Source organism: Staurois parvus, unplaced genomic scaffold (genome assembly GCF_062004578.1).
Source record: "Staurois parvus isolate SC_StPar_1 unplaced genomic scaffold, SC_StPar_1.0 ptg000486l, whole genome shotgun sequence".
Taxonomy (NCBI): Eukaryota; Metazoa; Chordata; class Amphibia; order Anura; family Ranidae; genus Staurois; species Staurois parvus.
In genome coordinates this window covers 2,689,379-2,715,549 of record NW_028318282.1, presented here as the reverse complement: position 1 = coordinate 2,715,549, position 26,171 = coordinate 2,689,379, and the positions used below count along the sequence as shown (strand labels likewise).

The window sequence follows — 26,171 nt, the reverse complement described above, 5'->3', positions numbered from 1 at the left end:
TCAAGAGATTTTCTCCATTTTGGCTGCTATACGTAATACAGGCTATCTAACAGATTTCTTTCTTAAGGCATATTGACAAATGCAATCAAGTCTCTCTGTCACAATGCCGTTATCATAATGGCTTTAACATGTAATTTCTACAGCAAACCAGAACATCTTATTTAGAATATTTGTGTGTTAAAATATTTTAGACATGGATTTTAAGTGAAGGAAAAATCACAAATTAACATACATGAAAGTAACCAAAGAAATACACTTCAAAAATGTAACCTCTTTACGCCTCAGTAACCCATATGTGTGGCAGCACAAAGTTTTGCTTTAAAGGAGAAGTACAGCCAAAACTTGTTTTGCTGTACTTCTCCTGTGGATCACAGCTCAGTTTGTTCTCACACGTCACATCACAATCCCGAGAGCCTAAGCCAGCCACTTCCCCCCCACAGCCCAGCACTCCAGTGAGCACTGGGGGCCAGAACAGAGAGATGGAGAATGACAATCCTGGCTCTCTGCTCAGACCAGAGAGGGAGAACGGAGCGATCAGCAATGTCTGATGACTCAATTCTCACCCTTAGAACCGGTGAAGGACAGATGCAGCATCGGATCAGTAAGTATTATTTAAAAGAAAAATAAATTCTAAACTTATTTTTTAATGCCCACACACTGCACATATGCATCTCTGGGCAGGCAATGTTTATATGCACACTCATTGCACAAAGACTGAGCTGCTGGAAATGACTTTTGGCCCTGAGTAAACATCGGTAGCCAGCGGGACAGGCTTTTGACCATGTGACCACTGTGACAACCAACTAGGGATCGACAATCTCTCCTACCCCCTATGAGTGTTAAGAACTTTTAACATCAGGGTGAGTGGGAAGGAGTTAAGATTTGCTCTATTATACTAACCTGGATACTGCCTAATGTGTTGTCTAAGTAATTTTCTAAGTGCATGCTTTACCTCTCTGTTTCTTAAAGTATAAATAAAGGGATTCAGGAGTGGAGTAACAACAGTGTATGTGAGTGCAAGAAATTTATCATAGTGGCTGCCCTTAGGTCTAACATACACAATAATGGCTGAACCATAAAACAGACTGACCACAATAAGATGAGATGAACAGGTTGAGAAGGCTTTCTTTTTACCCTCCTTGCTTTTAATCTTCAAAATCGTAACTATAATACGAATGTATAATGTGGAAATTGTAACGAATGGCAAAACAATTGAAATAGTAGCTGCTACAACTGTAACCAGACTGCTGTTAAAGGGGTCAAAACAAGCCAAATTCTGTAGAGGAGCCAGGTCACAGAAGAAGTGGTCAATCTCATAGGGGCCACAGAAATCCATTGCAACTGTACAAAATGTAGGGAAGGATGCAATAAAGAAGCCAGCAAGCCATGGAAATGCAGCCAATTGAGAACAAAATGTATTGTTCATAATGGTAGAATATCTCAGTGGATTGTGAATAGCCAAATATCGATCAAAGACCATTAACGCAAGAAGAAAGCATTCCGTTTCCCCCAGTGCATTAAAGGCATACAGCTGTATGAAGCATCCACTAAATGTTATGCTCTTGTTTAGAGATGAGCGAATCGAACTAGGCGAACCGGAATTCGAGTCGAATTTCAGGAAATATTCGATTCGTGTCGAAACCGAAATTTTGCCTACTTCGGGTGCGCGAATCGAACATTTCCCGATCAGCCGGCAAAAGTGTCCCTGCAGTGAGCTCCGCTATTTCTGACAGTTCTCTGACAGAAGGAACACATGTTTAGCGGTTGAAACATTGTATCTATTAGTTTACATTTAGGATACAGATGTTTCAACCACTGTACATGTGAAGAAGTTGTGAGAGAACTGTCAGAAATAGAGGAACTCTGCACATACACTTTTTGCCGGCTTGGAATTATTCTTCTTTTCATCCTACTTCTTCTTCTTCTTCATCCTCAGAAGAAGAGGATGAGGATGAGGATGAAGAAGAAGAAGAAGAAGAAGAAGAAGAAGAAGAAGTAGGATGAAAAGAAGAATAATTCCAAGCCGGCAAAAAGTGTATGTGCAGAGTTCCTCTATTTCTGACAGTTCTCTCACAGCTTCTTCACATGTACAGCGGTTGAAACATCTGTATCCTAAATGGAAACTAATAGATACAATTTGTATCTATTAGTTTCCATTTAGGATACAGATATTTCAACCGCTGTACATGTGAAGAAGCTGTGAGAGAACTGTCAGAAATAGAGGAACTCTGCACATACACTTTTTGCCGGCTTGGAATTATTCTTCTTTTCATTCTTCTTCTTCTTCCTCATCCTCATCCTCATCCTCATCCTCTTCTTCTGAGGATGAGGATGAAGAAGAAGAAGAAGAAGAAGTAGGATGAAAAGAAGAATAATTCCAAGCCGGCAAAAAGTGTATGTGCAGAGTTCCTCTATTCTGCAGATACACTTAGAGGAGCTCTGCAGATACACTTAGAGGAGCTCTGCACATACACTTTTTGCCGGCTTGGAATTAATCTTATTTTCATCCTACTTCTTCTTCTTCTTCTTCTTCTTCTTCTTCATCCTCATCCTCAGAAGAAGAAGAGGATGAGGATGAGGATGAAGAAGAAGAAGAAGAAGTAGGATGAAAATAAGAATAATTCCAAACCGGAAAAAAGTGTATGTGCAGAGCTCCTCTAAGTGTATCTGCAGAGCTCCTCTAAGTGTATCTGCAGAATAGAGGAACTCTGCACATACACTTTTTGCCGGAAACCGCTGTATGGAGTGAATGTCCCAAAACTGTCAGAAATAGACTATTTATGACAGTTCTGGGACATTCACTGCATACAGCTGTTTTAACCGCTGTATGGAGGGAATGTCATGGAACTGTCAGAAATAGACTATTAATGACAGTTCTGGGACTGTCCTTCAATGCAGCGGTTGAAACATTGTATGTATTTGTTTCCATAAATGGATCCATTTATGGAAACAAATACATACAATGTTTCAACCGCTGTATGGAAGGACAGTCCCACAACTGTCATTAATAGTCTATTTCTGACAGTTCCATGACATTCCCTCCATACAGCGGTTAAAACAGCTGTATGGAGTGAATGTCCCAGATCTATCAGAAATAGACTATTTATGACAGTTCTGGGACATTCACTGCATACAGCTGTTTTAACCGCTGTATGGAGGGAATGTCATGGAACTGTCAGAAATAGACTATTAATGACAGTTCTGGGACTGTCCTTCAATGCAGCGGTTGAAACATTGTATGTATTTGTTTCCATAAATGAATCCATTTATGGAAACAAATACATACAATGTTTCAACCGCTGCATGGAAGGACAGTCCCAGAACTGTCATTAATAGTCTATTTCTGACAGTTCCATGACATTCCCTCCATACAGCGGTTAAAACAGCTGTATGGAGTGAATGTCCCAGATCTATCAGAAATAGACTATTTATGACAGTTCTGGGACATTCACTGCATACAGCTGTTTTAACCGCTGTATGGAGGGAATGTCATGGAACTGTCAGAAATAGACTATTAATGACAGTTCTGGGACTGTCCTTCAATGCAGCGGTTGAAACATTGTATGTATTTGTTTCCATAAATGCATCCATTTATGGAAACAAATACATACAATGTTTCAACCGCTGCATGGAAGGACAGTCCCAGAACTGTCATTAATAGTCTATTTCTGACAGTTCCATGACATTCCCTCCATACAGCGGTTAAAACAGCTGTATGGAGTGAATGTCCCAGATCTATCAGAAATAGACTATTTATGACAGTTCTGGGACATTCACTGCATACAGCTGTTTTAACCGCTGTATGGAGGGAATGTCATGGAACTGTCAGAAATAGACTATTAATGACAGTTCTGGGACTGTCCTTCCATGCAGCGGTTGAAACATTGTATGTATTTGTTTCCATAAATGGATCCATTTATGGAAACAAATACATACAATGTTTCAACCGCTGTATGGAAGGACAGTCCCACAACTGTCATTAATAGTCTATTTCTGACAGTTCCATGACATTCCCTCCATACAGCGGTTAAAACAGCTGTATGGAGTGAATGTCCCAGATCTATCAGAAATAGACTATTTATGACAGTTCTGGGACATTCACTGCATACAGCTGTTTTAACCGCTGTATGGAGGGAATGTCATGGAACTGTCAGAAATAGAATATTAATGACAGTTCTGGGACTGTCCTTCAATGCAGCGGTTGAAACATTGTATGTATTTGTTTCCATAAATGGATCCATTTATGGAAACAAATACATACAATGTTTCAACCGCTGCATGGAAGGACAGTCCCAGAACTGTCATTAATAGTCTATTTCTGACAGTTCCATGACATTCCCTCCATACAGCGGTTAAAACAGCTGTATGGAGTGAATGTCCCAGATCTATCAGAAATAGACTATTTATGACAGTTCTGGGACATTCACTGCATACAGCTGTTTTAACCGCTGTATGGAGGGAATGTCATGGAACTGTCAGAAATAGACTATTAATGACAGTTCTGGGACTGTCCTTCAATGCAGCGGTTGAAACATTGTATGTATTTGTTTCCATAAATGGATCCATTTATGGAAACAAATACATACAATGTTTCAACCGCTGCATGGAAGGACAGTCCCAGAACTGTCATTAATAGTCTATTTCTGACAGTTCTATGACATTCCCTCCATACAGCGGTTGAAACCGCTGTATGGAGTGAATGTCCCAGAACTGTCAGAAATAGACAGAAACTGTCACAGAACTGTCCTTCTTCTCATCCTTCTCCTTCTTCTCATCCTTCTTCTCATCCTTCTTCTCATCCTTCTCCTTCTTCTCATCCTTCTCCTTCTTCTCATCCTTCTCCTTCTGCTCATCCTTCTTCTCATCCTTCTCCTTCTTCTCATCCTTCTCCTTCTCCTTCTTCTCATCCTTCTCCTTCTCCTTCTTCTCATCCTTCTCCTTCTCATCCTTCTCCTTCTCCTTCTCATCCTTCTCCTTCTTCTCATCCTTCTCCTTCTTCTCATCCTTCTCCTTCTCCTTCTTCTCATCCTTCTCCTTCTCCTTCTCATCCTTCTCCTTCTTCTCATCCTTCTCCTCATCCTTTTTCTTCTCATCCTTCTCCTTCTCCTTCTTCTCATCCTTCTCCTTCTTCTCATCCTTCTCCTTCTTCTCATCCTTCTCCTTCTTCTCATCCTTCTCCTTCTTCTCCTTCTTCTCATCATTCTCCTTCTTCTCATCCTTCTCCTTCTTCTCATCCTTCTTCTCATCCTTCTTCTTCTCATCCTTCTCCTTCTTCTCATCCTTCTCCTTCTCCTTCTTCTCATCCTTCTCCTTCTTCTCATCCTTCTCCTTCTTCTCATCCTTCTCCTTCTCATCCTTCTCCTTCTCCTTCTTCTCTTCCTTCTCCTTCTTCTCATCCTTCTCCTTCTTCTCATCCTTCTTCTTCTCATCCTTCTCCTCCTTCTTCTCATCCTTCTTCTCATCCTTCTTCTTCTCATCCTTCTCCTTCTTCTCATCCTTCTCCTTCTCCTTCTTCTCATCCTTCTCCTTCTTCTCATCCTTCTCCTTCTTCTCATCCTTCTCCTTCTTCTCATCCTTCTCCTTCTTCTCATCCTTCTCCTTCTCCTTCTTCTCTTCCTTCTCCTTCTTATCATCCTTCTCCTTCTTCTCATCATTCTCCTTCTTCTCATCCTTCTCCTTCTTCTCATCCTTCTTCTTCTCATCCTTTTCCTTCTTCTCATCCTTCTTCTTCTCATCCTTCTTCTTCTCATCCTTCTCCTTCTCATCCTTCTCTTTCTTCTCATCCTTCTCCTTCTTCTCATCCTTCTCCTTCTTCTCATCCTTCTCCTTCTCCTTCTTCTCATCCTTCTCCTTATTCTCAGCCTTCTTCTTCTCATCCTTCTCCTTCTCATCCTTCTCCTTCTCATCCTTCTCCTTCTTCTCATCCTTCTCCTTCTCCTTCTTCTCATCCTTCTCCTTCTCCTTCTTCTCATCCTTCTCCTTCTCCTTCTTCTCATCCTTCTCCTTCTTCTCATCCTTCTCCTTCTTCTCATCCTTCTCCTTCTTCTCATCCTTCTCCTTCTCCTTCTTCTCATCCTTCTCCTTCTCCTCATCCTTTTTCTTCTCATCCTTCTCCTTCTCCTTCTTCTCATCCTTCTCCTTCTTCTCATCCTTCTCCTTCTTCTCATCCTTCTCCTTCTTCTCCTTCTTCTCATCATTCTCCTTCTTCTCATCCTTCTCCTTCTTCTCATCCTTCTCATCCTTCTTCTCATCCTTCTTCTTCTCATCCTTCTCCTTCTTCTCATCCTTCTCCTTCTCCTTCTTCTCATCCTTCTCCTTCTTCTCATCCTTCTCCTTCTTCTCATCCTTCTCCTTCTCATCCTTCTCCTTCTTCTCTTCCTTCTCCTTCTTCTCATCCTTCTCCTTCTTCTCATCCTTCTTCTTCTCATCCTTCTCCTCCTTCTTCTCATCCTTCTTCTCATCCTTCTTCTTCTCATCCTTCTCCTTCTTCTCATCCTTCTCCTTCTCCTTCTTCTCATCCTTCTCCTTCTTCTCATCCTTCTCCTTCTTCTCATCCTTCTCCTTCTTCTCATCCTTCTCCTTCTCCTTCTTCTCTTCCTTCTCCTGCTTATCATCCTTCTCCTTCTTCTCATCATTCTCCTTCTTCTCATCCTTCTCCTTCTTCTCATCCTTCTTCTTCTCATCCTTTTCCTTCTTCTCATCCTTCTTCTTCTCATCCTTCTTCTTCTCATCCTTCTCCTTCTCATCCTTCTCTTTCTTCTCATCCTTCTCCTTCTCCTTCTTCTCATCCTTCTCCTTCTTCTCATCCTTCTCCTTCTCCTTCTTCTCATCCTTCTCCTTATTCTCAGCCTTCTTCTTCTCATCCTTCTCCTTCTCATCCTTCTCCTTCTCATCCTTCTCCTTCTTCTCATCCTTCTCCTTCTTCTCATCCTTCTCCTTCTCCTTCTTCTCATCCTTCTCCTTCTCCTTCTTCTCATCCTTCTCCTTCTCCTTCTTCTCATCCTTCTCCTTCTTCTCATCCTTCTCCTTCTTCTCATCCTTCTCCTTCTCCTTCTTCTCATCCTTCTCCTTCTCCTTCTTCTCATCCTTCTCCTTCTCCTTCTCCTTCCTCATCTCCAAGGGCATTTAAATTAAAGGTACAGTGTTCTGCACTAATTTAAAGGCTCTCTGAAGCCTAGAAACCCTTTAAATAAGTCATCTTCGTAGCGGAGAAATTCGCATCGAATCGAATTTCACACTGGAATTCGCCGAATCAGCCGAATCGAATTTTTCATTTCTTCGCTCATCTCTACTCTTGTTACTTTGAACCAAGATAACTAAGAGCTTTGGAACAGTTACTGAGATGAACATTATTTCTAAAACAGCAAACACGCTAATTAAAAAATACATTGGATTATGAAGTGCAGCCTCTGTTCTAACTAAAACAACGATAGTTAAGTTTCCAAAGACACATATGATATAGGCTGGAAGAATACAACAAAAGAGTACAGTTTGAAAGTTGTGGAAGTTGGAAAACCCCAGTAGAAGAAATTCCTTCACCAAAGTGTTATTCGAATCTACCATTTTTATAATAAAATACCTATGGCAAAAAACAAAAGAAACATTTAGTTGGTGGCCTTCACAATGGTAATAAGATTATGAAGTAAATTTTGAGTTTTATTAGCCTATTGGCTTAAGGAAAAATAGTTTATTATTCTTATGACTTTTTTTTCTCATGAGGACTATGTTTTTGCTTTTTTTTCTTGAAGCCCTTATGAAGGGGGCATAGTGTTTTACTCAAAACACTTTAGATAAGAGAGTCCAAGATAATTGTAATGGTTGGTGAAAAAAAAAGTCATAAAAAACAGCCAGTTTTGGTCTGGTGCTCCTTTTCTTTTTTTTTTTTATGGTTTGAGCTACTGTTGGGTATTCATTGAGGGAAGCCATGCTATCTATGTAGGAGCCGCCACACCTGGAGCTATTGAACTTGTTCGACTATTCAGTGCATGTGCATGTTCCCAGCACTTCTTTGAGTATATTGTCCTAAAACAATTCATTTGTCAGGCATTTGTATGTTTCTTTCTCCTGAGGTTGTCCTTTTTTATGGACTCCAGCCTTATATAACAATATTAGACTACTGTTTTTATGATTTTTTTATTTTATTTTTTCATATTTAAAACCTGATCAGAACTGCAGAATTTAAGCCAGTAAACTATAACCCCAATTAGCAGTGTCAGGACTTTTATTTGTACAATCCATATTCTCACCTACTTGATATTACCAAATTAATTTTAAGGTATATCTAAATGTTAAAATATTTTAACTTTTAAATGTATGGTTTTCAATATTTTAGCAACCTTTGCAAGTTATTAGCATCTATATTTAGGCTCCCTTCAGGTAGTTTGAATGAACTTTTACCTAAAGCTAAAGATACCTCTTGTTTATGCAAACACTAACCATACCTAAATCTATTTGTAGCACTGCCCCTTGGGACAAGCTGGAATATATTATGGGTCCTGCGCTCAATAAATCCAACCCTAAGCAAACCCAATCCCTCTGGCACAACTGGTAATGAATAGCAAATACCCCGCCAAGAAATTTGCTGACACATGGTTAAATGAAACAAGAACAATTTTATGGAGAATGAAATGCAGTGTAGAGGGGTGGGGTTCCCCTTTCAACTTCAAAACTTACTTTTCTTCTTTTATGCAATGCAGTAAATTTGGTCTGCCACTAGAGGGCTTCACAGCTAAGAGTCTCCGGATGGCAGAGTCGCACTTTAAGCAGAATACAACTGATATCAAACAAATAAACTTACTTATACTCTATCAATGAAATGTATTACCCACACCGGTGTATGATTCTGCTTCTGAGGGGCGTTAGCCAAAAATCACCTCAGAGTCAGAACAGAATGCAATAAAGAGGTACCTCTAATAAGGCTACTAAGCCAGATTCCCCCACTCTAGTCCTTGTAACGGTGGAGCTCTAGTTGGTGCACGTTTAGTCCTTACAATGAAGTAAATAGCAACTGAAGGCTTCTTTGGAGTTTCAGCTGGTGTGGGTTACATCAGATTTCACTAGGTTTCTGGGCTGAGAGGGTCCAACCTCAGTGTCTAAAAGCAACACAAAGCACCCCAAGACCAGGGGCAGTCACAGGATACAATCTCCCAGTATGTGTCAGTACCTGGGGCAGACAGTCTCAATTACACTGGTGGTGAGGGGCAAAGCAGGCAGGGGGATCTGTGGCTTGCACAGGGCCCCGGATGGGTGAGATCCCAGCAGTGGGGTGTGGATGTCCCAGTCTATATGCAAAGTGTAAATGGTGTGTCTTACTCTCTCCAGTGGGACAGCTCACCAGACTCTGAACACACAGCAGGGTCCCTCTATCCGTGCTGAGTGCTGTAGTGCCTCCTCCTCTGCTTGGACGGGCTCCACATGTCCATGTCTTTTTTTTCCAGCCTCGTGTCTCTCCCCTTCACTTCCTGCCCCCTCCCCCTCCCAGCATCCTTTGCTGAGAGCCCTTTGCTGTGTAGTGGATGAGTCATGAACTTGGCAGAATGCCCAGGTTTTACAAATAGGGGAGGGAGAGGAAGGACCGACTGCTGAACGATTCCTTCTGAATCCTCTTGTACAAGGAGCCTGCTACACATTCCTACCCCCATTCTCAACCTATTCTATCTACCCTATAAGATAAGGAAATACCGTATCTGTATACTTACGCTAAGGGCACTCTGGTCCGGTCACATGATCAGGTCCCAACAGTGGCTTCGGTGAAGAGGAGAGCTTTCCTGTAGCTTTTAGATATTTCATGGCTGCTATGTGTACTCTTCAGTTCAGGGCTATTGCCATTTGATATAAATCATGTTACACAGTCAAAACAACCTTTTTTTAAAATTAAGTGATTCACATTTGGCTTCTGCTGTTGTGTTTAAATCAAGCCAAATGTAAAATTCGAAATGAAAATCAATTACAGATACAAAATACTGTATATAATGAATATGGTCTCTTACGCTAAAAATTGTACTGTTTTGAAAAACCATACATTTTGATATCCCAGGTATCTAATTTAATTTATATTGAACATTCACAGGCCTCTATGCAGAGGACTCCCTCCCTGCTCTTTGGAATTTTATAAAATTGTTTTGCTTTGATAAATGCCTCTCATGGCAGTTTCCAGCTCCCCTTGCCTTGTTAGCCTTGAAAATGACCAGTTTTAAGCGTCAAGATTCACACCCTATAGACTTGATAGGGTTTGCAGCTAAGTTAGGTCTTTTTGGATTTCAAGCATGACTTAAGAAATGCCCTATGAATTAAATCTGGACAGATTTGTTCATCCTTACTGGCATTGGGTAAAATAGTCTGGTTAAGATGTATAGATATGCTTGGCAGTAAATAAACTAGGGTCACTGATTTAACAGACAAAAATAAATATATATATATATATATATATATATATACAGTTGCAAGAAAAAGTATGTGAACCCCTTGGGATTACGTGGAGTTTTGCATGAATTGGACATAAAATGTGCTCTGAACGTCATCTAAATCACAGCAATAGAAGAACACAGTCTGCTGAACATAATACTACACAAACATTAGATGTTGCCATGGTTTAATTGCACATAACATGTAAACATTCACAGTGCATGGAGGAAAAAGTATGTGAGGCTCTAGCTTAATGACTTCTCCCAGAGCTAATTGGAGCCAGGAGTGAGCTAACCTTGACTCCAATCAGTGTGATGATATTGGATGTGTTGCTGACAGCTGTCCTGCCCTTAAAAAACACACACCTGTTTTGGGTTTACTGGTTTCAAGGAGCACTGTATGATGTTAACCATGCCTCGCAGAAAAGAGCTCTCAGAAGACCAACGATCAAGAATTGTTGACTTGCATGAAGCTGGAAAGGGTTACAAAAGTATCTCCAAAAGCCTTGATGTTCATGTGTCCACGGTAAGACAGACTGTCTACAAATGGAGAAAGTTTAGCACTGTTGCTACTCTCCCTAGGCTTAGTCGTCCTGTAAAAATGACTGCAAGAGCACAGCGCAGAATGCTGCATGAGGTAAAGAAGAATCCCAGAGTGTCAGCTAAAGACCTACAGAAATCTCTGGCATATGCTAACATTTTTGTTGACACATCTACAATAAGGAAAACATTAAACAAGAATGGAGTACATGGGAGGACACCACGGAGGAAGGAATTGCTGTCCAAAAAGAATATTGCAGCACGTTTGAATTTTGCAAAAGAGCACCTGGATGTTCCACAGCACTACTGGCAAAATATACTGTGGACAGATGAAACCAAGATTGAGTTGTTTGGGAAGAACACACAACACTATGTGTGGAGAAAAAAAGGCACAGCACACCAACATCAAAACCTCATCCCCACTGTAAAACATGGCGGAGGGAGCATCATGGTTTGGGGCTGCTTTGCTGCCTCAGGGCCTGGACGGATTGTTGTCATTGATGGGAAAATGAATTCCAGAGTTTATCAAGACATTTTGCAGGAAAACGTACGACCATCTGTCCGCCAACTGAAGCTCCGCAGAGGATGGGTGATGCAACAGGACAATGACCCAAAGCATACAAGTAATTTAACAAAACAATGGCTGCAACAGCACAGAATACGCCTTCTGGAGTGGCCCAGTCAGAGTCCTGACCGCAACCCGATTGAAATGCTGTGGCATGACCTTAAGAGAGCGATTCACACCAGACATCCCAAGAATATTGCTACACTGAAACAGTTTTGTGAAGAGGAGTGGTCCAAAATTACTCCAGATCTTGTGCAGGTCTGATCTGCAACTACAGGAAACGATTGGTTGAGGTTATTGCTGCCAAAGGAGGGTCAACCAGTTATAAAGTCCAAAGGTTCACATACTTTTTCCTCCCTGCACTGTGAATGTTTACATGTTATGTGCAATTAAACCATGGCAACATCTAATGTTTGTGTAGTATTATGTTCAGCAGACTGTGTTCTTCTATTGTTGTGACTTAGATGACGTTCAGAGCACATTTTATGCCCAATTCATGCAAAACTCCACGTAATCCCAAGGGGTTCACATACTTTTTCTTGCAACTGTATATATATATATATATATATATATATATATATATCAGGAGTAACCAGGCACATGTTACCATTTGGCACTCACAACCAGGTCACTGTCATACATACTTAATATGTTGCTAAATTGCTTAAAACAAACTAATAGATGACATGGAAGAGATTTTCTTTTTCTTTCAATTGCTTGATGTTAATTTTAAATCCTTTCTTTGGAAACCTAGGGGCAAATTTGTTAAATGCCAGTATTTGACCTTGGCACATTTTGTTTTTTTTATTTATCATTTTTTATTTGAGCTGTGTTGTGCGGTGCTGTGCTGGTGGGATATGCACAGGGGCGGACTGACAACTCATGGAGCCCCCCGGGCAATAGGGGATCATGGGGCCCCTGTGTCCTTGCCCACACTCAAAAAAAAGGTACCAGGGCATTTCATGGGGCCCCCTACTGACCCCGTGCCCACGGGCAGTGCCCGAGTGCTCGAATGGTCAGTCCGCCCCTGGATATGCAGTAAATGGCATAAAAATTTACCTTACACCTTAGAAAAATACATTAAAAAAAAAGTTACAGTCTCGAAAGAAAGTGTGCTTTGACTATGTCTAGCAAAAATCTTCACACTTAACCACCTACTTAACTAGAATCCAAATAAAAGTTATCTGTCTTGATACTGAACTTTTGAAGTTTCTCATAAAGATACATGTAACCCAACATGTTTTGGTGAGGTTGGCCGAGAGCAATCAAAATATTCTCTACTAAGTGTGCAGTACGTAGTATGTTGGTTGATTGACAGAGGGACAAAGATCAGCACATTGTCTGGTATTAAGATTTAACCACCTCAATACCAGAGTACGTATATACAGTGCTCAACATAAATGAGTACACCCCAACAGATTTGTCAGAAAACCTTTTACTTTCAGAATCAACATTTTCTATGTCACACTACAAAATACTCCCACAAATGTGGGCCATTGATTACAGACAAGATTTGTTAATTTGCACACACAAAAACATATTTTTCTTAAATTCCTTCAGGAATGAATACACCCCAATGAGTCTTTGGAGCAAAGCTAAATTTTAGACAACAAAATCAGAATTAACGAATTCAACTACAGGTAAGTGTAATTATTAAACAGGTGTCCAGCAGACAGTTGGTTATAAAAGAGCATTGCTTAACAAAGAAAACCCCTTCCAATTTCATGCTGTTGGCAATGGCACCACATGAAAGAAAAATGTCACAAGGCCTGAGAAATAAAATAATTTCAAAAAAGGTGAAGGCTGCAAAAAGATTAGCAAAGCTTTACTTATAAGTCAGAATACTGTAAGGGGGAGACAGAGCAGAGTGGTGTGTTACCTCTGCCTTGCGGCACGGCCGATCATCCGGTTCTGCCATCGGTGTTGCGTGGTCATTCGAGGCCGGGGATGCCGCCTGCGACACATACCTATCCATATGTGTAGGCTGCAGCTGCTTGGCAGGTGACGGAGGGTACTTCTGATGCCCGATTTTGCTCACTGGGATCTGCAAAGATCGCTGAATCCGGTACTGATGCTCCTCTGTGAATGTAAGCTGTCGTAGGCTCCAGAGGAGCAGGAAGAGAGAGCGGTGAAGCAGAGCAAAGCTAGTGCACATCCGCCATCTTCAGCCTCCGCGCATGTACCCCATATTTATTATTTTTAATAATGTCCTTACTTATAAAATTATCAAAATTATTGTACAAATGTATTTTATAAAAGGTATAAACAAATATATAAACATGAAATTCTATTAGGAACTTTTTCTTGTACATTTTTTAAATTTTTTGCTATTATGTTGCTATTATTTTAAAATGTAAAAACATTTAATGAATTAAGATTTGAATTGATATGTCATATGTCAAGACGTTGGGCTCTGCAATCCGTATTTTCAGTGTTTACTTTTAGTAAATGTTGTTGTATCCATATAAGCAATACATTAAAATAATACAAATATAAAATATTTGATAATTAAAAAAAAAAAAAGGAAAACATATACAACATTGTATCACATATGCTGCCATTATTATTAAGTTATGTAGCAAGTTTTTTTTTTATGCAAAATTATATAACATATACAATTAAATAGCAAATTAAAAAGCAAAAGGTTTACTTACTGGATTGTGGCACAATGAATAATCTATGGTATAAAGTCTTTGTGTTGAAATATAACAGCACAGCATAAAAGCTCATTGTATTCCATTTACTTTGTTTTCAGTTGTAAAATTCAACAGCGTGTTTGATGCCTTTTTATAATACTCTCATTAAGGGCTAATACATACGAGGATAATCTCACTTTGGTTAATTCAACGTCTCTTCTATATTTTGGGACTTGATGAACTCAAGGGAGTCTATTATACCTAATATTATATTTTTTTTGTTTTAATGGCCATGTTACAAAAGCAAATCAACAGATAAACTACAACCAATATAGTTGACAGTTATTAAAAAAAAAAAAAAAGCCAGCTTTCCACATATGATATGTAGCCCTTTTATAAATTACATAGCTAATCAAACTTTAATCCTCTTTAAAGTTGTCTATGAAGTTAATCTACCTAATTACTTTTTTTTTTCTGTGTGTTTTTTTAATAATAGAGATCTACCTAATTGTTCCCAACATATCTCAGATGACTGCTTTCATCTCCTAAACTTTGTTACTTTCCAAATTGTCACAATCCACATTTTGACAGCAGATGTATCTAGCACATAGAGATATATTTTATGTTGCTCTGTATGCCGATATTCCTGAACCTTTAAACAATTCTTCCTAAGATGTGTAAAAATATTCTCCTAACAATACATTGTCTCCCATGATCCCAAGCCCCGCATGCTGTTACCATTTCAACCAGCTGGTCAAGAACATTATACTACTTAGCAAGCCATGGATCATTTCTCACTTGATTTTTTGTGTTGTCTGAAAAGATTAAATTTCTAAGAATAATTCATTTTTGTGACTCTGCTAGTAAAATTCCATTTTTATTCTTTAATTCCTGTGCATAATATGAATTGTCCTATGTCAGTAATGACAGTCACTTGGAATAATAGGAAAGAAGGAGCACCCGATGTCCAAGAGAATGCACATGATGATGGTAGATAGAGATGAGCGAATCGAACATGACGAAGTGGAATTCGTTTCGAAGATTAGGAAATATTCGATTCGCGCCGAATCCGAAAATTAGCAAACTTCGGATGCACGAATCGAATTTTCCCAAAAATGGCGGCGACATGTGTGGCGACGGAGCGGGGATCTCTGGGAAGGCGCGCAGACAAGGCGCGCTGACCCATAATGCATTTATTCATGACATGTGATCGCATTAGCCAATCAGCAGCCAGCCAGCCAGCACTGTGTAATGGTGGAGCTATAAATTGCGGCCATCTTAGAATTCTCCATTAGCCTCCGGTCATTCAAGAGAGACAGACCTCGGTGTATTAGGGACAGAGTTAGGGCCACAGAGACTTTAGGGCCACAGAATCGTTACTTAGGGACATAGAATTGTTACTTAGGGACACAGAATCGTTACTCAGGGACACAGAATTGTTACTCAGGGACACAGAATTGTTACTCAGGGACAGACACAGAATTGTTACTCAGGGACACAGAATTGTTACTCAGGGACACAGAATTGTTACTCAGGGACACAGAATTGTTACTGAGGGACACAGAATCGTTACTGAGGGACACAGAATTGTTACTCAGGGACACAGAATTGTTACTCAGGGACACAGAATCGTTACTCAGGGACACAGAATCGTTACTCAGGGACACAGAATCGTTACTCAGGGACACAGAATCGTTACTGAGGGACACAGAATTGTTACTGAGGGACACAGAATCGTTACTCAGGGACACAGAATCGTTACTCAGGGACACAGAATTGTTACTCAGGGACACAGAATTGTTACTGAGGGACACAGAATCTTTACTCAGGGACACAGAATCGTTACTCAGGGACACAGAATTGTTACTCAGGGACACAGAATCGTTACTCGGGGACACAGAATCGTTACTCGGGGACACAGAATCGTTACTCAGGGACACAGAATTGTTACTCAGGGACACAGAATTGTTACTCAGGGACACAGAATCGTTACTGAGGGACACAGAATCGTTACTGAGGGACACAGAATCGTTACTCAGGGACACAGAATCGTTACTCAGGGACACAGAATTGTTACTCAGGGACAGACACAGAATTGTTACTCAGGGACACAGAATTGTTACTCAGGGACACAGAATTGTTACTCAGGGACACAGAATCGTTACTGAGGGACACAGAATCGTTACTCAGGGACACAGAATTGTTACTCAGGGACACAGAATCGTTACTGAGGGACACAGAATCGTTACTGAGGGACACAGAATCGTTACTGAGGGACACAGAATCGTTACTCAGGGACACAGAATCGTTACTCAGGGACACAGAATCGTTACTGAGGGACTGAGGGACACAGAATCGTTACTGAGGGACACAGAATCGTTACTGAGGGACACAGAATCGTTACTCAGGGACACAGAATCGTTACTCAGGGACACAGAGTTGTTACTCAGGGACACAGAATCGTTGAATTAAAGAGTATGTCAGGCAACACGCAGAGGAGTGGCAGAGGAGGCAATGTTTCAGAAGCGAGCAGACGTGGCAGCAGAGGAAGGGGTCGAGGCAGCACTAGTCGCAGCCAGAGGCCAGTGCTCCCGGTGTCATCCAGCGGTCGTGTCTCCACCGGTAACCCTGCCGTCATCGATTGGTTGGCTCGGTCGTCTTCCTCTTCCCAGGTCACCTCTGACACCTACAGCCAACGGTCGGTGGGTACGTCAGACACAACCGTTAGTTGGCATGGCCCGGGAGCAAGCCCACTGAAATCACGTGTCCTCTACCTGCCCCTGTCCTTTGGTGTTCCCTCACCAAGCGAAGTATCGCATGCTGTGGGCTCAGCCCCACTGTACAGTGAGGAAGAGCTAACAGAGGGCGGTCAGGAACGGGGGGAGACATCCGCCTCTTCAGCAGCCAGGCAAAGAAGTACTGGCGAGGAGAGTGGCTCGGTAGCCGGTCTAGAGACAGGTCTGTCTCCTGACCCACACGCAGCCGAGGGGGCTAGTAGTGAGGCGGAGACCCTAATTGATGATGATGAGGCTGATCGCACTTGGCAGCCTCGTCGTCATCAGGCTATTGCTTCCGCATCATCAGGAGAAGAGGGTGCCAGCTTGGCAGCGAGCAAAACAGTCGGTGGGTTGCCCAGGAGGCAGCAGGGTCGCAGCAGTGTCAGTGGAGGCAAACGGCCACGGAGTAGAGCACCAGCTCCACTGCAGCCTACCACCACGGCCAGTAGTGGTGCCGGTGTGCACGGAGGAAGTAGCAGTCAGCCAGTGAGGAGTAGCGGGGGCAAAGTTTCCTACTCGGCGGTGTGGCAATTTTTCGTCAAGCCGCCCGAGGAAGTAAACGTAGCCGTATGTCGACTATGTGGCCAGAAAGTCAAGCGTGGCCAGGGGGCCAATGTTGGGACTACAGCGTTGCGTCAGCATATGCAGCGTCGCCATTCGGTGGCCTGGGAAAACCGTGATAAAGATACGGCGGTTCTGCCTGCCCCAGCCCCCGCTCCATCACCCGCTCCGTTACTTGCTCCGTCACCCGACGTCAATCGCCCTCTATCAGCCAGTCAAGGCTCCAACACCTCTGCTGAGGGGAGTTGTCGCTCGTTGGCATCTTCCGCTCGTTCAGATGCTCCTTCTCCTGCTACTCCTCTTCACGGATTCCGTCAGCAGTCTTTCTTGGAATCCGTTTCCAAGAGACAACAGTTTGCGAGCACGCACCCGACGGTGCAGAAGCTGAACGTCCTCCTGTCCAAGTTGCTGGTGCTGCAGTCCCTCCCTTTCCAAGTGGTGGACTCAGCACCTTTCCGAGAAATGATGGCTTGTGCCGCGCCGCGGTGGAGAGTGCCAAGCCGGCATTTCTTCGCCAAAAAGGCAGTGCCAGCCCTGCATTCACATGTAGAAGAGATGGTGGGCCAGTCTTTGAGCATGTCGGTCTCTGCCAAAGTGCACGGCAGCGCCGACGTGTGGAGCTGTAACTACGGTCAGGGACAGTACATGTCATTTACGGCCCACTGGGTGAACGTGGTGCCGGCACAGCCGCACCAGCAACTTGGACAGGTCACGCCGCTTTTGCCTCCACGTTTGCACGTCCTTGGTCCAGCAAAGATGTCCGCCTCTACCACCTTTTCTTCCGCCGTGTCCTCAGCCGCCACCCCCGTGCCAAGTCCCATTACCCAACCGGCATATCACATGTGCAGGGCGCAACGGTGTCACGCTGTGCTGCACCTGGTATGTCTTGGCGAACGTAGTCACACAGGGGAGGAACTTCTGAGTGTAATGAACAGAGAAATTGACAGATGGCTGTCTCCGCGCAAACTGAAAATCGGAACCATGTTGACCGACAACGGAAAGAACATGGTGTCTGCTCTGCATCAAGGAAGGTTGTGCCATGCGCCATGCATGGCTCACGTGTTCAATCTGGTTGTCAAGCGGTTCCTAAAATCCACCATCCCACTGCAAGACATCCTTAAAATGTCACGTAAACTTTGCATGCATTTCAGCCATTCCTACACCGCAAAGCACACCCTCCTTGAGCTGCAGCGGCAGAACGGAATTCCACAGCATCGCCTGATCTGCGACGTTGCAACAAGGTGGAATTCAACCCTACATATGTTAGACCGCCTTTACGAACAGCGAAAGGCCATCACCGATTTCCTGATGTTACAAGCGGATAAAGGTACTCCCCTGTGTAACTTAGATGTCAGCCATTGGCAGCTCATGCGTGACACCTGCCGCTTGCTCAGGCCCTTTGAGGAGGCCACGCTATTCGTGAGTCGGCAGGACTATGGGATGAACGACGTCATTCCTCTGTTGCACGTCCTGGAACAAATGCTGTTAACAATGGCTGGTCAGGGTGCGGTAGACGTGGCGCACAGATCTCAACGTCACATGACCCCTGTGGGGGCAGGACAGGAAGAAGAGGAGGAGGTAGAGGAGGACATTGGTGCTCAGGAATTATTCAGTGAAATGGGTGGTTTTTCCACTCAGCGGACAGGAGTGGAGGAGCAGGAGCATCTGGTAGAGGAGGAGGAGGAGGAGACAGAGGACCCAGACGCACTGTGGCAGTATGCTGTGGAGATGGAGGCAGGGAGTCCCTCGCATTCATTGGCACAAATGGCCCATAGCATGCTCGGTTGCTTGCGTAGCGACAGCCGAATAATAACCATCAGACAGATGGATGACTTTTGGCTGTCCACCTTGTTGGACCCTCGCTACCGTTCAAAAATGGTGGCCTTTTTCACACCTGCTGAGAGGGAGGCCAAAATAACGTACTATAAAAACCACCTATGTAGTCAGTTGGTCTCTGCCTTTCTGCGCCAACTTCCATCCTCAGACACTGTGGGCCCTGTGCGCTCGCGTTCCGCTGCCATGGCAGCAGGGGAGGGGTGGGGTGGTAGGAGCAGTGGCAGCTCCACCAGCAGCGGCTGCCTCAGTCTGCAGTCGATGATGAGTAGCTTTCTTCACCAGCGCAGTGAGGAAACTACTAACCAGCTGCAGCAGCAGCAGCATCAGGTGGACCTGGAGCAGGACCTCAAACAACAGGCTTGGGCCTACTTGGACAGCACCCTGCCAACCGAGGTAGACAATCCCCTTGACTACTGGGCAACGAAACTTGACCTTTGGCCCCAACTAGCTGAATTTGCCCTTGAAAGGCTGTCATGCCCGGCCAGTAGCGTGGCATCGGAGCGCGTGTTTAGTGCGGCAGGAGGTATTGTAACTCCGCGGAGGACACGACTGTCCACCCAAAGTGTGGAGAGACTCACGTTTGTGAAAATGAATCAGGCGTGGATTAGTCTGGATTTCAAACCACCAGTTCCTGACACAACTGACTAAATCCGCCATGAATCATGCCCCAAACATGTTATTATTTTTAACATAGGCCTCTGTATGGCCTTCAATTTAAGCTGCTTACGCTTTGCCACTCTGCCATGGGCCCCTGTACCGCCTCCTCTTGCTGCTGCCAGGTCCAGAGTGTGTCATGGGTCCCTGTACGGCCTCCCATTGCTGCTGTCTCCATCGCCACACTCTGCCATGTGCCACTTTCAGGTCTCCTCACACTGCTGGTGGGTTCCATTTTGTCATAGGGTGCTGGCAGATTACGGGCCTCCCATTGCTGCTGCCAGGCCCGTAATCTGCCATGGGCCCCCGTACCGACTCCTCATGCTGCTGCCAGGCCCGTAATCTGTCATGGGCCCCTGTACCGCCTCCTCATGCTGCTGCCAGGTTCAGAGTGTGTCATGGGTCCCTGTACGGCCTCCCATTGCTGCTGCCAGGCCCGTAATCTGCCATGGGCCCCCGTACCGACTCCTCATGCTGCTGCCAGGCCCGTAATCTGTCATGGGCCCCTGTACCGCCTCCTCATGCTGCTGCCAGGTCCAGAGTGTGTCATGGGTCCCTGTACGGCCTCCCATTGCTGCTGTCTCCATCGCCACACTCTGCCATGTGCCACTTTCAGGTCTCCTCACACTGCTGGTGGGTTCCATTTTGTCATAGGGTGCTGGCAGATTACGGGCCTCCCATTGCTGCTGCCAGGCCCGTAATCTGCCATGGGCCCCCGTACCGACTCCTCATGCTGCTGCCAGGCCCGTAATCTGTCATGGGCCCCTGTACCGCCTCCTCATGCTGCTACCAGGTCCAGAGTGTGTCATGGGTCCCTGTACGGCCTCCCGTTGCTGCTGCCAGGCCCGTAATCTGCCATGGGCCCCCGTACCGACTCCTCATGCTGCTGCCAGGCCCGTAATCTGTCATGGGCCCCTGTACCGCCTCCTCATGCTGCTGCCAGGTCCAGAGTGTGTCATGGGTCCCTGTATGGCCTCCCATTGCTGCTGTCTCCATCGCCACACTCTGCCATGTGCCACTTTCAGGTCTCCTCACACTGCTGGTGGGTTCCATTTTGTCATAGGGTGCTGTATGGCCTCCCATTGCTGCTGCCTCCACCGCCACACTGTGGCTCCACACTCTGGTTTTGGCCCCGTGACTGCCCAAATGAGTGAAGTGTGTGGTGATTCTAAGATCGACGGCACTCATCTGCATGTCATACTGACTGACAGTATTATTTCTCTTCCCCAGCAGACTCCAAGGGCATTTAAAATAAAGGTACAGTGTTCTGCACTAATATAAAGGCTCTCTGAAGCCTATAAACACCCTTTTTACACGTTAAATCCGCAGCGAATATATTCGCCTCGAACCGAATTTATTCCGCGAATTCGGCGAATCAGCCGAATCAAATTTTTGAATAATTCGCTCATCTCTAGTAATTATTATGTGAATGCATAAGGTGACAATTGTAACACGTGGTGAAACAACTGAAAAAATAGCGGCCAAAACTGTAACCATGCCACTAAAAAGAGTTGTAACACCTCAAATTCATGCACATGCTCTCACTTCAGCTGCCTCTGTGTGTCTATGAGACACATAGAGTGCAGCTTGACTCCACACCCCACTCCTTCACTAGTTGTGAATGACAGCCGTGGTAGCCAATGGTTGCTGTGTTTCAGCCAATTAGGATGGAGAGGATCGGGAGAACTTCTGCACTCATGCACATCAGTGAAATGGGCTCATGATCTGGTGAGTATTGAAGGGGATGGGAGCCACACGCAGAAGGTTTTTTACCTTTATGCATAGAATGCATGAAGGTAGAAAACCTTCAGAACCACTTTAAGTATTAAGCTTCACATAAAATAGCTAATAAATAGTATTTGGACCACGCATAAATCGTGCAAACAATATATTTTTAATAACAATCCATATATAATGAGTGATAAACAGTAAACATCTATAAACTAGTTTTCGTAAGCAGTCCCAGTATGTTAAAAATAAAGTGCAAATGTGCTATATTCTTGATTGTAAACTCAATACTGCTAATGGTAACCAATGATCCTTTCCAGGGGTTAAATTAATACCAGAAATCCTCCTCTCCTTTTTGTTGCTTTTCTTAAAACTTTTTCATCATGTCCTGTTCCCTGGCAAGGAAACGTTTGGTAAAATAGTTAAATAAATCTATGAGATATGCACCTAATTTATAGTCACTCAAAAAATGTTGGTTGTTCATTGATCTAACATTCATTGTATTTTTATATGTAACTTAATTTACATTATTTAAATTATTTAAAACATGATTACACTCTATTATCCATTAACAGCACAAAGTGTACATTATGAAACACGTATTTATTGTTTTTTTAATACAATATCTAATTCAAGTGTATTTAGAGTCAGGATTTTGTTATTTTCCAGTGTTTACAGTCTAAATATAATGAAATATACATACTCTAAAAAACAGAATTGACGATACAATATATGTTGCATTGTACTACACATCTTTTTGCCTTTTCACTAAATTATATTGCGTTTATGTTACTTCATTAAATATTTAAACTGTTTGAAATGTTAGAATTTAAAGCAGAAGCAGAATTTTTAAACAGGCAGGGTAAGAGCTTTCATGGTAGAAATACTGAAGGTCTCTTTTTTCATAAAAAAAACCCTTCTAACTAGTGAGTTTTGCAAAATAGCATTTAGCTTTGCTTGCCTACCAAAAGCATCTGAGTAAACCTTTGGGTATGAAGAAAAAAACCTTTGGCTTTTTCTACTGAGGAGAGGGTTTGATGAGTATCAAACCCACTCCTCAGTAGAAAAAGCCAAAGGTTTTTTTCTTCATACCCATTTCTCAATTATGTGTATCCCTGCAATAATTTTAATAATTTTTGGATGTCCAGTTCTTTTTTTGGTGTGTTTTTAAGATTTCTCAAAATATCAGTTCATTTCTATTGGACAAGTATGGTAGCTCTTTCCTAATATGAATAATATTATACACATTTAAAGCAGAACTACACTGCATCTGTGTACCACAAACCAAAAGTAATATTTAATTCATTTTTAATATTAAAAACAAATTCTCTCATCCATCCATGTCTCCATGCTTTATTTTGCTGAGAAATCGCTAAAAAAAACACCTCCTAGCATTTCTGGCTGTGGCCATCTTGAGTAAGGACAGATGACCATGTAGCATTTTCTTTGACTGGAGTTAACTCCATTATGTTGTGTCATTGTTAGAGTGATTGTCTGTTCTGAGCATTAAATAATATTAAATAATTTCAAATAATTTCTGAAGTTACTAAATGGATGGAGATTTCCCACTTCTAAGTATTTATTTAAGTTGAGTGTTCTGCTTCGCCAATCTAAGCGTTGCAAGTGTGACCTCTCTAACTGATCCAGTTGTGGTGAGATTGCTAAACCTGAAAATCTCAGCAGTGTATGATATACTCAAACAACACTGTTTGCACAATTATTAATCAAGTTGTATTTTTGAGGATTAATTTCATTATTGAACAACTACAGTGCACTCAGTCAATCCAAAATGTTAGTAAACCTCAATCCTGAATATTTAAGATAGCAAAAGTGAGGTTTTGGCTCTAAGGAGAATATATACAGTCAGGTCCATAAATATTGGGACATCGACACAATTCTAACATTTTTGGCTCTATACACCACCACAATGGATTTGAAAAGAAACAAACAAAATGTGCTTTAACTGCAGACTTTCAGCTTTAATTTGAGGGTATTTACATCCAAATCAGGTGAACGGTGTAGGAATTACAACAGTTTGCATATGTGCCTCCCACTTGTTAAGGAACCAAAAGTAATGGGACAGAATAATAATCCTAAATCAAACTTTCACTTTTTAATACTTGGTTGCAAATCCTTTGCAGTCAATTAGAGCCTGAAGTCTGGAACGCATAGACATCACCAGACGCTGGGTTTCATCCCTGGTGATGCTCTGCCAGGCCTCTACTGCAACTGTCTTCAGTTCCTGCTTGTTCTTGGGCCATTTTCCCTTCAGTTTTGTCTTCAGCAAGTGAAATGCATGCTCAATCGGATTCAGGTCAGGTGATTGACTTGGCCATTGCATAACATTCCACTTCTGTCCCTTAAACTCTTTTTGGTTGCTTTTGCAGTATGCTTTGGGTCATTGTCCATCTGCACTGTGAAGTGGCGTCCAATGAGTTGTGAAGCATTTGGCTGAATATGAGCAGATAATATTGCCCGAAGCACTTCAGAATTCATCCTGCTGCTTTTGTCAGCAGTCACATCATCAATAAATACAAGAGAACCAGTTCCATTGGCAGCCACACATGCCCACGCCATGACACTACCACCACCATGTTTCACTGATGAGGTGGTATGATTAGGAGTTCCTTTCCTTCTCCATGCTCTTCTCTTCCCATCACTCTGGTACAAGTTGATCTTGGTCTCATCTGTCCATAGGATGTTGTTCCAGAACTGTGAAGGCTTTTTTAGATGTTGTTTGGCAAACTCTAATCTGGCCTTCCTGTTTTTGAGGCTCACCAATGGTTTACATCTTGTGGTGAACCCTCTGTATTCACTCTGGTGAAGTCTTCTCTTGATTGTTGACTTTGACACACATACACCTACCTCCTGGAGAGTGTTCTTGATCTGGCCAACTGTTGTGAAGGTTGTTTTCTTCACCAGGGAAAGAATTCTTCGGTCATCCACCACAGTTGTTTTCCGTGGTCTTCCGGGTCTTTTGGTGTTGCTGAGCTCACCGGTGCGTTCCTTCTTTTTAAGAATGTTCCAAACAGTTGTTTTGGCCACGCCTAATGTTTTTGCTATCTCTCTGATGGGTTTGTTTTTTCAGCCTAATGATGGCTTGCTTCACTGATAGTGACAGCTCTTTGAATCTCATCTTCAGAGTTGACAGCAACAGATTCCAAATGCAAATAGAACACTTGAAATGAACTCTGGACCTTTTATCTGCTCATTGTAATTGGGATAATGAGGGAAAAACACACCTGGCCATGGAACAGCTGAGAAGCCAATTGTCCCATTACTTTTAGTCCCTTAACAAGTGGGAGGCACATATGCAAACTGTTGTAATTCCTACACCGTTCACCTGATTTGGATGTAAATACCCTCAAATTAAAGCGGACAGTCTGCAGTTAAAGCACATCTTGTTCGTTTCATTTCAAATCCTCTGTGGTGGTGTATAGAGCCAAAAATGTTAGAATTGTGTTGATGTCCCAATATTTATGGACCTGACTGTATGTGTGCACAATTAATAGGCAACTGTTAGCGTGCAGATTATTATGCAACTAAATGAAAAATTTAGATTTTCCCATTTCACATATTTATTTTCATCTGTTAAAGTGAGAATAATAATCAAACTACTTAAAATGTACAAATAAATATTTCTGACATTAAAAAGAAAAAAAAATGGGTGACCAATATAGCCACCCTTCTTTTCAAATAACAGTCATAAGCCTTCCGTTCATGGAGTCTGTCAGTTTCTTGATCTGTTGATGAACAACTTTCTCTGCAGCAGCAACTACATCCTCTGTTCAGAGAGGTGTTTTCTTATACTGTAAATCTCCCATTTAAGAAGGGCCTACAAGTTCTCCAAAAGGTTTAGGTCAGGTGAAGAAGGCTAGCCATGCAGTGGTGTCCTTCAATGCATGTGATAGAGCATTATCCTGCATCAAAATATCATGGTCTTCTTGAAAGATGCAGACTTTTCCCTGTACAACTGTTTGAAGAAAGTGTCTTCTAAAAGCTGGCAGTATGTTTGGGAGTTGATTTTGAGCCCATCTTGAAAAGGTCCAACTAGCTCATTTTTAATAATACCAGCACATACCAGTACCCCAGCTCCATCTTGCTGGCATCTGAATCAAAGTGGAATTCTGTGCCCGTTATTGATCCAGCCATGGGCCCATGCATCTGGTCCGTCTCATCTCATCAGTCCATAAAACCTTTGAAAAATTTGATAGATATTTCAGGTATTCCTTGGCCCAGTCTTGATGATTCAATTTATGTGTCTTGTTCAGTGGTGGTCGGGATTCAGCCTTCCCTACCTTTGCCATGTCTCTGAGCACTGAACACCTTGTATTGCTGGGCTCTCCAGGTAGGTTGCAGTTCTGGAATATGACATCACTGGAGGATAATGGGTTCCTGGTAGCTTCACATTTGATTCTTAATTCTTTGGCAGGTAATTTGCATATTTTGTTCTCAACTAATTTTTTACGAC

The 26,171-nt window shown here is 42.7% G+C and overlaps 1 protein-coding gene across 1 annotated transcript; it reads right to left on the bottom strand.

The window, feature by feature from the left end:
* Positions 1–895: 895 nt before the first annotated feature.
* LOC149452289 (olfactory receptor 10A7-like) lies at positions 896–25,852 on the bottom strand. Its single transcript, XM_089689558.1, has 2 exons — positions 25,772–25,852; positions 896–1,531 (listed from the first exon to the last, which is right to left on the bottom strand). The coding sequence occupies exons 1-2, from the start codon at positions 25,850–25,852 to the stop codon at positions 896–898; spliced, it is 717 nt and encodes a 238-aa protein (XP_089545684.1).
* Between the last annotated feature and the right edge of the window lie 319 nt (positions 25,853–26,171).